A 15,000-nucleotide genomic window follows, 5' to 3' on the forward strand; every position below is an offset into this window, starting at 1 on the left:
TCTTCTTCTTCTTCTTCTTCTTCTTCTTCCTTTCTTATCTTCCTTCACTTTGTCTCTTTTGTCTGTTCACTTCCCATCTCCCTCTCACTGAGCATGTGCTCAGCATGTGGCCTGGCAGCTTACTATATTTTGTCCTCTGATTTGAGAGCCTGCACAATCGTGTGTGAATGTGTGTGTGTGTGTGTGTGCATACTAATTATAGGGAGAGCCCAGATCATTGGGAGTGGTGTCTATGCCATTTTTACACAGGTATGTTCATATGACTCCTGATTTGAGCAAGTCGATGGAGTGAGACCACCTTCAGTGTGCTTCAGTCCACCAACACAGCTTTCACTTTGTGTTCACAGACTTTTAACACACACTTTGTAGACCTAATCATATAGTTGGAGTTCAAACTCTTGCTCCAGTTATGTCGTATGGCAGCGATGGCATTAAGATTAACATCATCTTGGTACTTGGTGTTTGCTCTAACCAGTTGACCTGGAGCAGGATTGTATGGATTACTGAATAAGCGGCACGGCTCCACATGTCCTTCTGCAACCACATAGGCATGTCTGGGTGAAGGCACGGGCTGCGTTGTAGCTCAGCTGTTGAAGAGCTAAATACACTAACCGGCCACTTTAATCTGTTTTTCTGATTGGGCAAAAGATTGGAAAATGTCACCTGGTCTGTTTCCAAGCTTCAGATGTCCGGTGCTGAGATTCAGTCGCACCATTAAGCTTCATTAAGGGGATTATGGAGTGGGTCGTGTTCATACATCAGAAATGCTTTCGCAAGACAGTTCAATTACACAAAGGCTGAGAATAGGATGATGAATAAATATTGCGCCTTTTTCCAGTAACTGAATTTTTTTGGTGTGGTTCTTGAGATTTTGCTGATTAACCTGTTTATCGATCTCAGTCAGCTAAGATCACACACAGCTATCGTATGAGTCCGGCATCACCGACTGTCTCTCGACTTCGTTTTGATCGATGCTTTGCGATTGTAAACGTTCTGCTTCTGGTCACGAGCAGCTCCTACTTTGGTATTTGTTTTTGTCAGACAGGAACTGGACCCGATGAGATGCTTTTCAGCTCAGCACGGCTGTAAAGAGTGCTTATTTAAACCTACAGACTTCTTGTCAGCTGAAATCACGAAGTCAATAGAATTATCACACTAATACTTCAAAGAAATGAACAGATTTTCCTATTATCATTCTTGATTTATTTAGTCAGTATGTTATTCATAAAACTCCCCGGGGTTTAATAAACTACACTTTTTTTTCATTCTCGTGTCAGTTGTAAGCTGACAGTGGAGGTCTTTGGTAGTTCACATGATGACACAACACCAGTGCTTATAAGTCTCTGTGTATGCTGCAGAGTCACAGATGGATTTTTTTTCTTTCCTGGTTAGATGTGTGTGTGTGTGTGTGTGTGTGTGTGTGGTTGTTGTTTGTGTTACTCAGTCCATGGTAACGGTCTCTTGTCTATACACTCCTGCATGTGATGTAAAAGAGGCCAAGGCTCTACTGTTGAGTAACATGTAATATTCAGCTGAGGGAACTTTGCCTGTGAGCTTTTTTTTTTTATGCTTATACTGTTTGTTTTCCCCTTCACTATATATTCACTATTATTTGATTCGTCCATGTTTATTCAGAAGATCAGCTCTTGTTTTGATGAACTGGTTTCGGACACTTCATATTTCTTTTTAATCACGCTTTGTGTCGCGCTGATGCAAGAACGTAACTCAAGTCACAGCGAGTGCATGATGCATGTCTGATCGATCAGATGATCAGATTAATGTCGGCTGGCGTCCTCTTAAACGCTGCGATCGATGAACAGGTTAAAAAAAAATAATAATAATAACTGAATAGGATACAATGCTGTGTAATGTTCTGTACTGCACAGTCGTTTTAAAGCCAGAGTTCCCGAGCTTGAGAATGAACTACAGACACTTAGACACTCTGGAGTGGATCGACCGGAATCGAATGGGAGTTCAGCTGGAGCTTGAATCATACCACTGTTTCTTTTTCGGATACTGACAAAACTGACGTACATTACTATATTAATATAATATAATATAATATAATATAATATAATATAATATAATAACATGTAAAAAAACCAAAAAAGACTCTTTATATCTTAACAGTTTTAATAATACATTTATTTTTGGTATTTAATTGCAGTTTGTTACAGGATCTGATATTCAGCATGTTTTCACTGAGCTACTTTTCAACGTACCACTGCGCTCTCTCGCGCTCTCTCTCTCTCTCTCTCTCTCTCTATCTAGCTCACTCTTGCTCTCTCGCTCCCCCTTGATCACTCTCACTCTCTCTCTTTCTCTCGATCACTCGCTTGCTCTCTCTCTTGATCTCTCTCTTGGTCCCTCTCTCACTCACTCACTCCCTCTCTCTCGCTCCCCCTTGATCTCTCTCGCTCCCCCTTGATCTCTCTCTCTCTCGCTCTATCTCTCGCTCGCTCGCTCTCTCTCTCTCCTCATGTGACCTGCCCTTAGTCTTATTTGTACACGTTTGTTTCTCTGACTCTGCTCAGCTTTTGGGTCTCTGTGTTCCTCACAATGGTGTCGGCTTTTCTTTGTACTTATTCTCAGAAATAGTTTTGCATCTTCAGCTAATTTTCAGGCTTACTTAGAAAGGAGATTAATAGTTTGGTAATAGTGCAATTCTGTGAATATAGTATGCAAGAGGTTACGGGTTGTGTTTTAGTAGTGAGACAGACAGACAGACAGACAGACAGACAGACAGACAGACAGACAGACAGACAGACAGAAAGGCCAAGCTACTTATCCACTAATAGACTCTACAGACTTATTAGCCCAGGGTTTATGTGCCAGGTTCCAGTTCATTTGTCCTAATGTAACTCACCATTTCTTTCAAATGTTATGGTTTGCTTTGGTCTCTTGTGAACACAGACACGACTGACAGATCGTGTCACTTTACTGTAACTGGCCAGGAAAAACCATCATCATATTATCCCGCTTACAGATGGAAACAACCCTCTTATTTCTGTAGGAAGGTATTTGGATCTGTATGGTTTTTATGTGGAAAAGCCTCTGGTAAAGATGAGACATGGTGCTCTGTGGGGGCTTCTTTTCTGAGAGATGCTGTTGGACTGAGCTATAATAGTATGGTATTGTATTTAACACGTATCCTCTCATGGCTCAGCAGCAGTGATGCTGTATCTGTACGAGATTATATAAGGGAGATGTCACTGGTTTTAAGGACAAGTCTGTTTTGACCTTTTTATTTCAGACCTGTACAGAGAACTTTATGAAACCTTTTTAGAAGGTTTCGTTTATGCACGTGATTGTCTACGGGCAGTTTATACAGATTTCTGTTCATTTTCGATCTTACAGATTAGGATCATTTTTGTCAGTCTGGTTTCAGCGAGTGTCAGATTTAAATCACACCAGCCTCCTGTCTACACACGGTCCTGTCAGCCAGCGGTCATGCCCCATAATGCTTTGCAGCTGTTATGTGAAGCTCCTGTAATAGTTTAGGATGTGCTTTTGAGTTGTGACGATCGTTGGATCGCCATAATGTGTCTGCGACAGTGAAATCAGAGCACATATCGTATTGCAGTGGTTGTTAAAGTCCCTGAAGCCTCGCTAGCCATGAAGCAGAGGATCTGAACATCATAACTCTCATAATAAACGTTATTATACTTAGGGGTCCAAGCACCAAATCCACTTCAGAGGTGTCTGTACTGAGGGGTCTGTGGAATTGTTTTTACAGTTAAAGGGGTCTCTGGTTACATAAAGGTGTAGTGTAGGTTCTGCTTTAATGAAATCATCGAAGTCCTCTGTATTTATTGCATGCATTAACATTGATGCCACGTCACACTTAAGGATCCAGAATTGGCTTTCATTCTTGTGGCAGAATGTAAGAGAGACAAATTTACACTCTATATGACACTGTATTCCTGCCTGACTCTGCTCCCAGAGTGCATTTACAGCACTAATGCCCAGTGTTGGTCTCTCTAAATGACCCCTGTATGGACCGTCCCTTCCGTTCAGCAAAGCAGGACATGAAAAGTGTGTTAGTGGGGTTTTTTTTTTCTTCCCCTAAGCTGACCTATAGAGCTCACTGTCCTTAAATAATGCAGATGGAGAAGCAGATGACTAGAGTTGTCCACCAGCTATATGGAGGAAGTGGGAGGAGTGTGGAGGATGCGGAGGCAGGAAATGGACTCTAATGGCTTCTTGAATGTCCAGTTGCGAGTGTGTGGATGGTCATGTGAGTGTGTCCACTGGGAGATTATTCCATCAGTGCTCCTGGGATATGAGTCTTCCCTTTGTGTGTGTGTGTGTGTGTGTGTGTGTGTGTGTGTGTGTGTGTGTGTGTGTGTGTGTGTGTGTGTGTGTGTGTGTGTGTGTGTGTGTGTGTGTGTGTGTGTGTGATACATTGTGGAGTGAATGGAGTCTATTGTTAAAGCACTGGACACACCAATAAAGGCTTCCAGTGTTGGTCGTGCCTCTGCCATATGCTTTAATAGACTTTATGTGAATAATCCCGCTCACACACTCAGCAGCACAGGGAGGTGGTCACTAACTTTAACTGTCACTATCTTTAACACAAAGTGTGTTTCAGGTCAATTCCCAGCCCTCTTGTTCCTCATAAATTATTCTCCCTGCAAAATCAAGCCCAGATTTCTTTTCTTTTGTCCATAGCGAATAAGAGGCGGAGTCTGTACGGCAACACCTACAGCCCTCAAGTGGCCTACGGAAGCCCAAACGCAGCCAACAGCCCGTACAGCAGCGGCTTCAACTCCCCTTCCTCCACTCCCTCCAGAATGCCCATTGTCAAGCAACTCGTTCTGCCTAGTAGCACAGGTGAATGTGAACAATCCTCTCAACCCTGCAATAAGAAAAGGATTAGCGTGGTTGTATTCACTGATCAGAAACACACACAACACACGTGGTGTGAAGTCAAGGCTTTTTATTGTTGTCATCTGGGTTTTTTCAGGCCATCAGCGTGGCTCAGTGGACAGAAACCCTCCCGCGGTGAGCCCTCAGTCATCAGTGGACAGCGAGTTAAGCACCTCTGAGATGGACGAGGACTCCGTGGGATCTTCTACCACCTACAAGCTCAACGATGTCACCGACGTGCAGATTCTCGCTCGCATGCAGGAGGAGAGTGAGTGATACTCCGTTATATACTCCGTTATGATACTCTGCTTCCAGTAACGTTTGAACACCATTAGGTTAGTAACGTGTGTTTGTGTAACATGAGTTTGTCAAGACCACAGGAAGATTCCTCACACCCCCTCACTCACAAACCAGTCTAGTGACAAGTGCTTTGTCTTTCAATAGAAATATAATCCATGCCTAAGTGGTGTGATGCGACGTGACACGACACAGAGGAGCCTGGTTTTATCCTGTCATGTGTGTGCATTGCTCATGCTCTCAACCTTCGGCTCGGTCGTCCACCATCTTACCTACAAAGCTACCACTAAATTACACCTGTTACTTTAATTATCAATGAGTTTTTATTGTTTAAACTTATTATTTTCAACACAAAATATGCAGCAGATATCTGAGTTATGGAGGTATGTCTCCCCCAATCACCACCTGTCTTTGAGGGAAGAGTGGTGTATAAAACTCCGTGTGTGTCGACAGGCCTACGTCAGGACTATGCCGCTACAGCGTCACGGCGCAGCTCGGGCTCATCGTGCCAGTCCCTGAGGCGTGGCACACTCAGTGATCAGGAGCTCGACGCTCAGAGTCTAGAGGATGACGAAGAGGCAGTGATGCCCATGGCCTACCACCACCCACCCATCACACGCTTTAGCCCCTCCCCTCGCGTCTCGCCCCGTGTCTCACCTCGCCACTCTCCCCGCTCACGGTCACCCTCCAGAGGCTCGCCGCAGCCAATCACGAGCCGCCTGCAGCAGCCCCGTCTCTCACTGCAGGGCCACCCTCATGAACCCCAAACAAACGCCATCAAGAATGAGGGTAGGTGGAGTTTGACGTGACTTGTGCATCTTTCCTTATGTTATGGCAGCACTGAGGGAAAAGGGAAATGTTTGTTATATTAGTGCATTTATAGCAGAAACATAAGAATGTGAACAATATTTGTATCTGATCTGGTGTGTGTGTGTGTGTGTGTGTGTGTGTGTGTGTGTGTGTGTGTGTGTGTGTGTGTGTGTGTGTGTGTGTGTGTGTGTGTGTGTGTGTGTGTAGAGAAATTGCGGCGCAGTCTTCCAAACCTAACGCGTTCCAGCTCTGGTCCTGCTCCTGAACCCGTCAAAAACAGCCGCAGCTGTGAGTCTAACCTGCAAGTGCCAAACGGATCCCCCCGACACCAGAGCCAGTCAGCACGTGAGTACACACACACACACACACACACACACACACTACCCATCATATGTAGTGGTCCAGACCACTGACATTCTCTCACACTCTTTCCTGTTTACTTGTAATTTTTAATTTATAGAAATACAAAAGTTGCATCCCAAATCTCACACACACACACACACATCTAATGAATACAGACACCTTACAAGTGAGTGCATCACAGTGAGATTTAATAAATGCATACATTTTTGCATACATAGTTTTGCTGTTCGGTACACACACACACACACACACACACACACAAACCCTTGACGTTTATCGTGTAAATTTCCGCTGATTAATTTTCTGTGTAAGAGAATAAAGTCATTAAACAGGAAACAAATCATTTTTTCTACAAACTCTAATTGATATGTAAATCACAATCCTCCGGCACAAAATGTACTCAGCCGGTGAATTACTGTCTTCTTCTTCTTTTTCTTTTTCTTTTTCTTCTACTTAGACTTTAGCTTTTAAAGCAGTTCTTTGCATACTTAAATATTTCATCACCTTTTCTTCTAATTGGCTGCATTAATTCATGGCATTATTTAAGGGTTCATCTTTGTGGAAAATAAAACAATCTAATTAGCAATAATTTGACTTTAAACTTTAGTTTAGTGTAGAATTTTAAGGTGATGGGTGAATGATTGATGCCATAAACAAATAAAATCTTTATGCTAGGCAGTTGACATAAGCTCGCTGCAGTATTTGGGTTTTTTTTTTTTTTTTTGTCAAATAGTTGAAACTTCCCACTTTACTTCCATCATTCTTGTTCTTTTCTTCTCGTTTCTTCTCTTCTCTTCTTTAGCATGCCATCCCTCTGTCCATCCCCTGCTGGTCTTTTCTCTCTAACGGTAGCTTGGCTGTGTTTAGCGGCAGTTCCTCTCTGGGTGAAACGATTCCTTGTTCTCTGGCACCCTCTAGTGGTCGGTGACTCCTTGGCTAGATAACGGGTTCTTCCTCTGCCTCTAGCTGAAGCATGGCTCACTCACTTTGCTTCATCAGATGCGCCCCCCACGCTGGCTGACTCTCCCTGTCTTCTTTAACATGACCTTATTTTACTGATCCTGGGTCAGAGTCTCCATGGTTACTGTGTTAAACACTGACCTCAGGCCAGCCTGAATCAGACCATGATTCCTGATTGTCTCCCAGCAGCGCAGCACCAAAGGCTCTCCGGGCCGGCGCGCGCCTCCCCGAAACCCAAAGAGCGGCTGCAGAGCCCCACATCTCTACGAGGTAAAACAATACGATAGCCGAGGGAGGATTTATACACGGCCGGCTCCTGGCCTCTGTGTTCTCAGGAAGTTATTTAGAGTTTTATGTCAGGTTCGTTTTGTCATCATAAAACGAGCTGCCAGAGACGTAGTTGTGATTCCTGTTCTCAGGGTTATGTGCTTAATGTTCCCCATATTAGCCATTATTACTCAAATTATTGCCACAAGAGGCTATTAGCTTTATTTTTCATATCAGTTTATGAGTTGTTGATGTAAAAAAAAAAAAAAAAACGTCTGAGGCCCTCTAGTGGATGGCTGCTGTATAGTCCTTTTTAATTTTATTTATTTATTTACTTATTTATTTATTTATTTATTCCTGTTCCCATATTAGTGATGGAAAAGTAGCTCACAAGCTGATGTCTAAGCAAACTGTTATTTTATAAACCTCAATCCAGCGTAAGTGAAGAAACGATGGCATTAAACAAGGAAGCTAAGTCTATCTACATGTTAGGTTCTCGACCGTATGACTGTGTGTCATGTTCCTGTATGTGTGCAGAGATGCTTTTCTGCTTCAATGCCAGCATTTGTGTGTGAAAGAATATGTTAAGATGCCAAAATGTTTGTCTGCGCCACCTGACCGGATCTTTGTGCCATTGAGGAGATTAAATTAAAACCCCACCATCTGTTTTCCTGCCTTTATGTTCACTGGGTGTGTCTCAGGTTTTCTACACTTCTATATAATCACCTCAAGTTCCCTCAACACACTATTATTTTGTGCAGCTATTCTACCTGCAAATCCTACACAGTGTGGCTTTAACAGTTTTACATAATTTATCCATTCATCTTCGTTCAGAGCTTCAACATGAAATGAAAATGTCTGACATTGATCGTAACTGCGTCTCTTTACCCGTAACACGAGCGACGTCCTTCTCGGGCCGAGTTAGACGAGGGAGGCGGTTTAAAGAGGTGCCGTAAAAGCAAACGAAACACTGCTGCATAAAACAAACTGCATCATATGCACGTAGTGGGCCGCAGAAGGCGACGGCCCGCGAAGGACTGGTTGTGAATGTATTTGAACCCAAGAATCTCCTGTTTCTATTCTTTAGTTCCTCTCTCGTGTTGCTTTGGAGAGGAAACAGATTTCAGTGAGTATTCACTGAGGAGCCAGCTGTGTTCCATATTGTGATGGTGTGTGTGTGTGTGTGTTAAATGATCATTGTCAGTAGGAGGAGGAGCAGCATGCTCCACTCTTAGTGAGGAAAGTGTACTACTGTAATGAGTGCTTGTCACATTCACACATCACTGCAGCTCATTTGTTCATTTTATTTAAACACTCGTGTGTGTTTTTTTTGGTGGTCTGTAAACACAGGTGGTGTGATGTGTGTGTGTGTGTGTGTCAGTCTGTTACTGGAGTTGATGTTGTTTTACACACATCATTCTGTGGTGTTGATTATTATTCATGTCCATCCAGTGTTCTTTTGAGGTTTCAAACTGACCCATTTTTATTTATTTATTTTTAGTTCCTTCATTGTGTTATATTGAATGATTTGTAAACATCGCTTTGCATTCTGTTACAAATGGCACATACACTTCTGTTGTGTGGTTTATTTCATTGTTAATTCTTCTCTTCAGTTCCTCTGAGCAGTAAGTTGCGCACACCGGCAGCACCGTCACCTCTCGCTCTACGCCAGCCTATGAAGGCGGTGTCCAATCCTGGGTCCGTCACTTCCACGCCCACTCGCTCTCTGGCCCCGCCCCGTAGCGCTCTGCCCCGCCCCAGTGGCCCTGCTGCAGGGGGTTTACCTGTTCCTCGCAGCAAACTGGTCCAGCCTGTGCGCAGGTACACACACACACACACACACACACACAGTATATCTACTGTATAGGCGTGTAAATAAATGACTAAATGATGACTCCAGTCATTGTTCTTACTCACTGCACCATTAACCCTGCCCTAAATTATCTTTAGATTGTCTTGTATTTCTGATACCCAGTTACTTTTAATACTTGCGTTCATAATAAAGGAATTGTCATTTTTTTATGATTGGAACTTTGTACACCAGTGACCACTAATATCTCCTGTCACCTGTACAGGAGATGCTCTAGTAGAACCCCTGACACGGTCACACAGGACTTGCACATTCTCACATAAGTGTGCGTTGTACAGAGCGCTAAAGAAATCAAATTGAACTAAACCTCGTTGTGAAATCAGTTTGATTGGAATAAAATCTCGTAATCTCTCAGAAAGGTTTCTAAAGATCTCGAGGCTCATGTGCTAATATTTGCAGTACATATGTGTAGCACTTGTGTTTTCTACTTATAATTAGAATAATTTCATGATGGGGTGTGTGTGTCTCTGTGTGCGTGTGTGTGTGTTCCTGCTGCAGGTCTCTGCCAGTTCCACGCTCCTACAGTGGTATCAGGGATGAGAGCTGGAGAGAGGGCTGCTACTGACGATCCCACAGACAGCACAGAGACGGACTGTCCGACCCGGCACTTTACTGATCGACACAAAACGAGCATCTCTGACTATCCCATACAATCAGTGCTGAACATGTCCTCCATCAGTGAGGATACTCGTATCACGGCAGGCTGGAAATCAGCGAACGCCAAAGAACCTGATGTAGAGGTACACATCGTGCCCCAAGGCTGCACTGCTCACAAACATGGCGCTCCATCCATCCATCTAATAAACCCTTAAATACTTTATCGCCCCGCGCTGCTTCTGCACTCTGCCAAGGAGACCCTCGACTAGCGCTACATACTCACACCTTCTATTTCCCTCAAACGGGCTTGTTGCAGTCTTGTCAGGGGGAGATATTATCTGAATCTATTGTAATGGATGGTGTTTCATGACGTGTAGCTCGATGGTCAGCACTAAAACAAGAAAAAAAGATGTAAGGAAAAAAAAAAGCGACTGTGTGTTGATCAAACCCCTTAGTGTCTTTCAGAGGGAATGTTTTGTCATTTCCACATGACAATTATTTATTTAGAAATTATTATGTAAAAGAAATTATTTACAGAATATATTCCAACTCAGTATTTGCTTTTGTTTGCTTTTGGCCTTTTTAGTTCCGAATGTTGACGTTAATGTTGAACCTCAGCTATAAAGCTACGTTTCCAAAGCTTTTTTTTTTTTTTTTTTTTTTTTTATATGGATTTCTGACAAACTGGCTGTGTTTGTTTCTAAAGGTTTAGGTTCAACAGCTATGAGATACACCAGGGTTGATGATGATGATGATGATGATGATGATGATGATGATATATTTTTTTATAGTTTTTTTTTAAGTGTGCCCTTGTGGAATCATGGACTGGAGGATCATGGGTAATGCTACGTGTCCAGACGGACAGAACTAGGTGTCGTTTCACATCCCAAATCTGCCACTCAAGTTCTTGTAACTCATTCGATGTTAAACATTAAGCGTCACTAAAAGAAGCGTCGCCGCACGTTACGGACGCCGACGGACGGCGAGTCTGTCCGTCCGTCTCCTGCTCACGGGTGGTGGGAGTCATAAAGTGACATCGTGATCGTGTAATTGTGGTGGAAAAGAAACTCGGTGAAGTGTGTTCTCGTTCTCGTCTCTGCCGCCGTGTTGATGATGACAAACGATTTCAAACCAAATTTATTGACAAGTTTAGAAAAAAGAAAAAAATCATCTGTAATTCAGACGCACATTCGGGGTCACGGTCTAGCAACAGGAAGCCTTAAAGGCAATGCAGGAAGACATTGCAGTGAATGATCAATAAAGAGATCAAGAATAAAATAAAAGTGCATTTGAAAGACTTCAGACTGCAAACATTTTAAACATGAGTGCCTATAATTTATGAACTTGTGATTTCTTTGATGTCTTTGTTTGCATTTTGTAATATTTTTCTTTTTGGTGCCAACAGAGTTGATTTTGCCATAATTCTTTGCTTCAGGGGTCTGTCTTGGCGAATACATTGTTATTATCATTTTTGGTTTTGTATTTGCTTTGATAACATTTATATGCATTGATATTTATGAATAAATGCTCTGATGTAATAAGAGGATTATTTATTAAAACAGAGCGAATCCTGTGCACAGCGAGATCGCAGAGTCGGCGAGTCCCGGTCTGGTCCGAGTCTGATCTGGGCACCTGGACGCTCGAGACTCGCCATTTTGTGGCCAGTTTTTGTTAAACATTTTTATATCTCCACAAACATGATGCTCGGTTTTTCCCCTGTCTTCACATTTCAAATAAAATATCTAAAATATCATCTGTTGTGGTCTGTGATGAAGTCATATAAACCCTCAGGAAGAGTTTTAACCTCCAGGTTGTGACCTTTTTAATATCTGGATTAAATGCTATATACCAGTTGTCCCCAACCCCCGGGCCGCGGATCGGTACCGGTCCGTGGACCAAATGGTACCAAGGAACATTAGATGATTTCCATTTTATTTACTGTGGTGTGTTTCTCTCGGGTCTGTACGACTTTCCATGGACGAGAGGTTAACCGGGAGCTGAGAGACGTCACCTAAAGCCGCACCGATACCGCGCATGCGCAAAATATCATGATATCGGGCCGGGTTTAGGTGACGTCTGGAGCTGAGCGGCTGCGAGCGGCAGTGGTGTTGTAGCTTTGGTGGAGAGAGAAGGTGTGTATCACTCTTCTCTCTGTTCACCGGTACTTTGTCATGTTTAACAGTGCTTGGTGTACGTGTATATTGTGTTTGCTCAAATAACCCACTACCCACTCAAATAACTCATTAACCCACAAATTAGCAAAAATGAGCACGAAACAGACGTCGTTAGAAAGTTAGAAACTCTGCCGGTGTTCTGGATTAAAGTCATGGCGGAATACCCTGAGATTGTCACCACAGCACTTACATCCCTATCGCCATTTCCGACATGCTATCTGTGTGAAGCGGGGATTTCTGCAGTGACGGCAACCGAAACAAAACTACGGAATAAACTGGACATAAGCGACACACTTCGGGTGTCATTGTCTCCTGTTACCCCAGATGGAACCGTCTCGTTGTAAAGAAACAAGCTCAGGGTTCTCATTGATTTAGCGTTGTAGTGAGTTAAAAAGGCATGTTTAAATACATTTAAATTAAAATTATTAATTTTAATTTAATTGAATAGCCGCCACCCCCCACCCCCAGTGGGCCGCGGTACAATTAGCAAACATTGACCGGTCGGCGGCGAAAAAAAGGTTGGGGACCACTGCTATATACTGTCTATTACAATGTGTATTTATTCAGTAGAGACAGCAACAATCATGATGAGTTTGTTTCATCCTTCATTCATTTTTCCAGCTGGGGGGAAGAAGAAAAAAACGGCAGCAAGTGAACAACAAACCAAATCTAAGCTTATTAAACTTTTCTTCCTAGACATTAAAGTCATTTGTATTGCCAGATACTTTTGGTATTTTTAGTAAAGGAAGCAAACGTATCAGCCAAACGAATATGAGATCTGATCTTAAAGCACATGAAAACAGACCGAATGTGATTACATCATCATCTAATAATAGAATGATCTCATTTCTTCTCACTAACTCGGTCCTTCTTGCCAATTTATCTGTAAGTTCACTGCTCAGAAAAAGAAAAATAACACTTTTATAATAACACATCAGGGCAATTAAACCTCTGGGCTATTGCTCTGGTCAGGTTAGTAGCAGAAGGGGTTGTTAATCAGTTTCAGGTGCACTAGAGGGGCAACAAGCCTTAAAACAGGAACAGACTAAAGATAAACAGGTTTTACAAGCTGAGGCCAGTGACGGTTTTTTCCCTCTGCATCTTTTCTTGCTGTTGTTCACTAGTTTTGTACTGGTGTCACTACTGGTAGCATGAGGAGATACCTGAACCCTACAGAGGTTGCACAAGCCACAGACTCAAGAGCACAGAGGAGATTCCAGGAGACAGGCAGTTACTCTAGGAGAGCTGGACAGTAGACCGTAGAAGGTCCTTAACCCATCAGCAGGATCCTTTGTGCCACTGATGTGACTGTCTATGACCAAACAATCAGAAACAGAAACAATCCCATCAGGGATTCCTGAGGGCCCAACGTCCTCTAGTGGTCCCTGTGCTCACGGCCTGGTGCCATGGAGCTCGGCTGGTGTTTACCATAGAACACCAGAATTGTCAGGTCTGCCAGTGTCACCTTGAGCTTTTCACAGATGAGAGCAGGTTCACCCTGAGCACGTGACAGACCGCGAAGAACGTTAAGCTGCCTGTAACATCGTTCAGTATCAGTAGGTTGATCATTTTCATTTCCATCAAACAGTGTAGCATCCTCTCGTCCCTAACACATTACCCAGTCTATATCGGTGTAGATATCCAGCAGGACTTTTTCACATTGAGATCTGATGTGTTTCAGTGTGTTCCTTAAATTTTTTGAGCAGTTTAAATAGTGAAATAATGCAACAAAGCTTATATATATATATATAAGCAGGTTTATATATATATTTGTGTCAGTACAACAGATTTTGTACACCTAGGTATAAAGACATGAGTAACACAGGATATTAAAGCACCAGAACATGATCAAATTAATTTTATTTTTCTTTCTTTTTAAATATTTTTCAGTAATAGTCACCTTTGTTACGTCCAAATCATGTGGCAGCAGCAGAATGTATAAAATCCTACAGATACATGTCAAGAGTTTATGATCACATCCGAATGAAGAAAAAGTCTGGTCTCTCTGACTGTGAGCTGGTTTGACTGACTCAGAAACTGCTGATATCCTCCTGGGATTTTTACTCGTACAGGTAAACATGTGTTAATGTCACTTAATAAAGTGGACTGTGGAGATTTATTTAAGTAAGAAATGTCTCTATTATTATTATTATTATTATTATTATTATTATTATTGCTTCTATTACAGCAAACATTGTACCCTGTTACCTTACTAAGGACAGATGTTCATGAGGCCATCATATTGTAATAATTCTAAATAATACTATAAGTATTTATATCTTTATATCACTTATTATCTATTTAATCTGTATGAAGAGGAAGAAGAAGAAACTAGAGTCTAGAATACAGAATATTCAGAATACAGTTGAGCTGTTAAACCAGACACTTGTGTATGATGCCGTAGGAATCTGTACTATTTTAGGAGGTCGATGGAAACGAGTAAATAAATACACAACTTTTTTCGTCATACACGTCATTTATTGCTGTCATTTTCAGACACAACATGAAACTACGGCTGATTTGCTTGATTTTTTATTGCTGTTTTATTTAGTTATTTATTTATTTATTTCTCTCTCTGCTCAGCTGTTCTCTCTTCTCTATTCCCTCCATCTCATCTTCATCTTTTCCTTCATCACTCTGCCAGGCCCAGCTCTTTGGGTGTAAGTTTTGCAATGGCTTTGTCCTCCAGAATCTTGGGTGAGGCGCACATTGGCTCGGACTGCACTGGGAGGATGGTTATCCTCTTCCTCAGGTACTCTATTTTAGCATCACAGTGCCAGGGGTTAGAGGTCA

General features: G+C 42.4%; 2 protein-coding genes across 8 annotated transcripts in view; one reads left to right on the plus strand and one right to left on the minus strand.

The window, feature by feature from the left end:
* The window catches only part of slain2 (SLAIN motif family, member 2), a 15,474-nt gene extending 3,688 nt beyond the window's left edge, over positions 1-11,786 (plus strand). The window contains exons 3-9 of one of the 4 annotated variants that reach the window (XM_027163378.2): positions 4,672-4,833; positions 4,967-5,137; positions 5,620-5,955; positions 6,184-6,321; positions 7,486-7,569; positions 9,180-9,387; positions 9,935-11,786. In XM_027163378.2, coding sequence (XP_027019179.1) covers positions 4,672-4,833; positions 4,967-5,137; positions 5,620-5,955; positions 6,184-6,321; positions 7,486-7,569; positions 9,180-9,387; positions 9,935-10,001 — 1,166 coding nt within the window. In that variant the 3' untranslated portion in view covers positions 10,002-11,786. Of the gene's footprint in view, positions 1-4,671; positions 4,834-4,966; positions 5,138-5,619; positions 5,956-6,183; positions 6,322-7,485; positions 7,570-8,653; positions 8,693-9,179; positions 9,388-9,934 lie in introns of all 4 variants that reach the window. The other 3 variants (XM_027163379.2, XM_027163380.2, XM_027163381.2) reach the window with 3 other exon arrangements.
* Positions 11,787-14,663: 2,877 nt separating this feature from the next.
* si:dkey-90m5.4 (leucine-rich alpha-2-glycoprotein) overlaps positions 14,664-15,000 on the minus strand; it is a 2,745-nt gene continuing 2,408 nt past the window's right edge. For all 4 annotated transcript variants that reach the window (XM_047801301.1, XM_027163362.2, XM_047801302.1 and 1 more), the window contains one exon: positions 14,664-15,000. This exon is cut by the window's right edge and continues 489 nt beyond it. In XM_047801301.1, coding sequence (XP_047657257.1) covers positions 14,840-15,000 — 161 coding nt within the window. In that variant the 3' untranslated portion in view covers positions 14,664-14,839.

This window comes from Tachysurus fulvidraco, chromosome 16 (assembly GCF_022655615.1).
Source record: "Tachysurus fulvidraco isolate hzauxx_2018 chromosome 16, HZAU_PFXX_2.0, whole genome shotgun sequence".
Taxonomy (NCBI): Eukaryota; Metazoa; Chordata; class Actinopteri; order Siluriformes; family Bagridae; genus Tachysurus; species Tachysurus fulvidraco.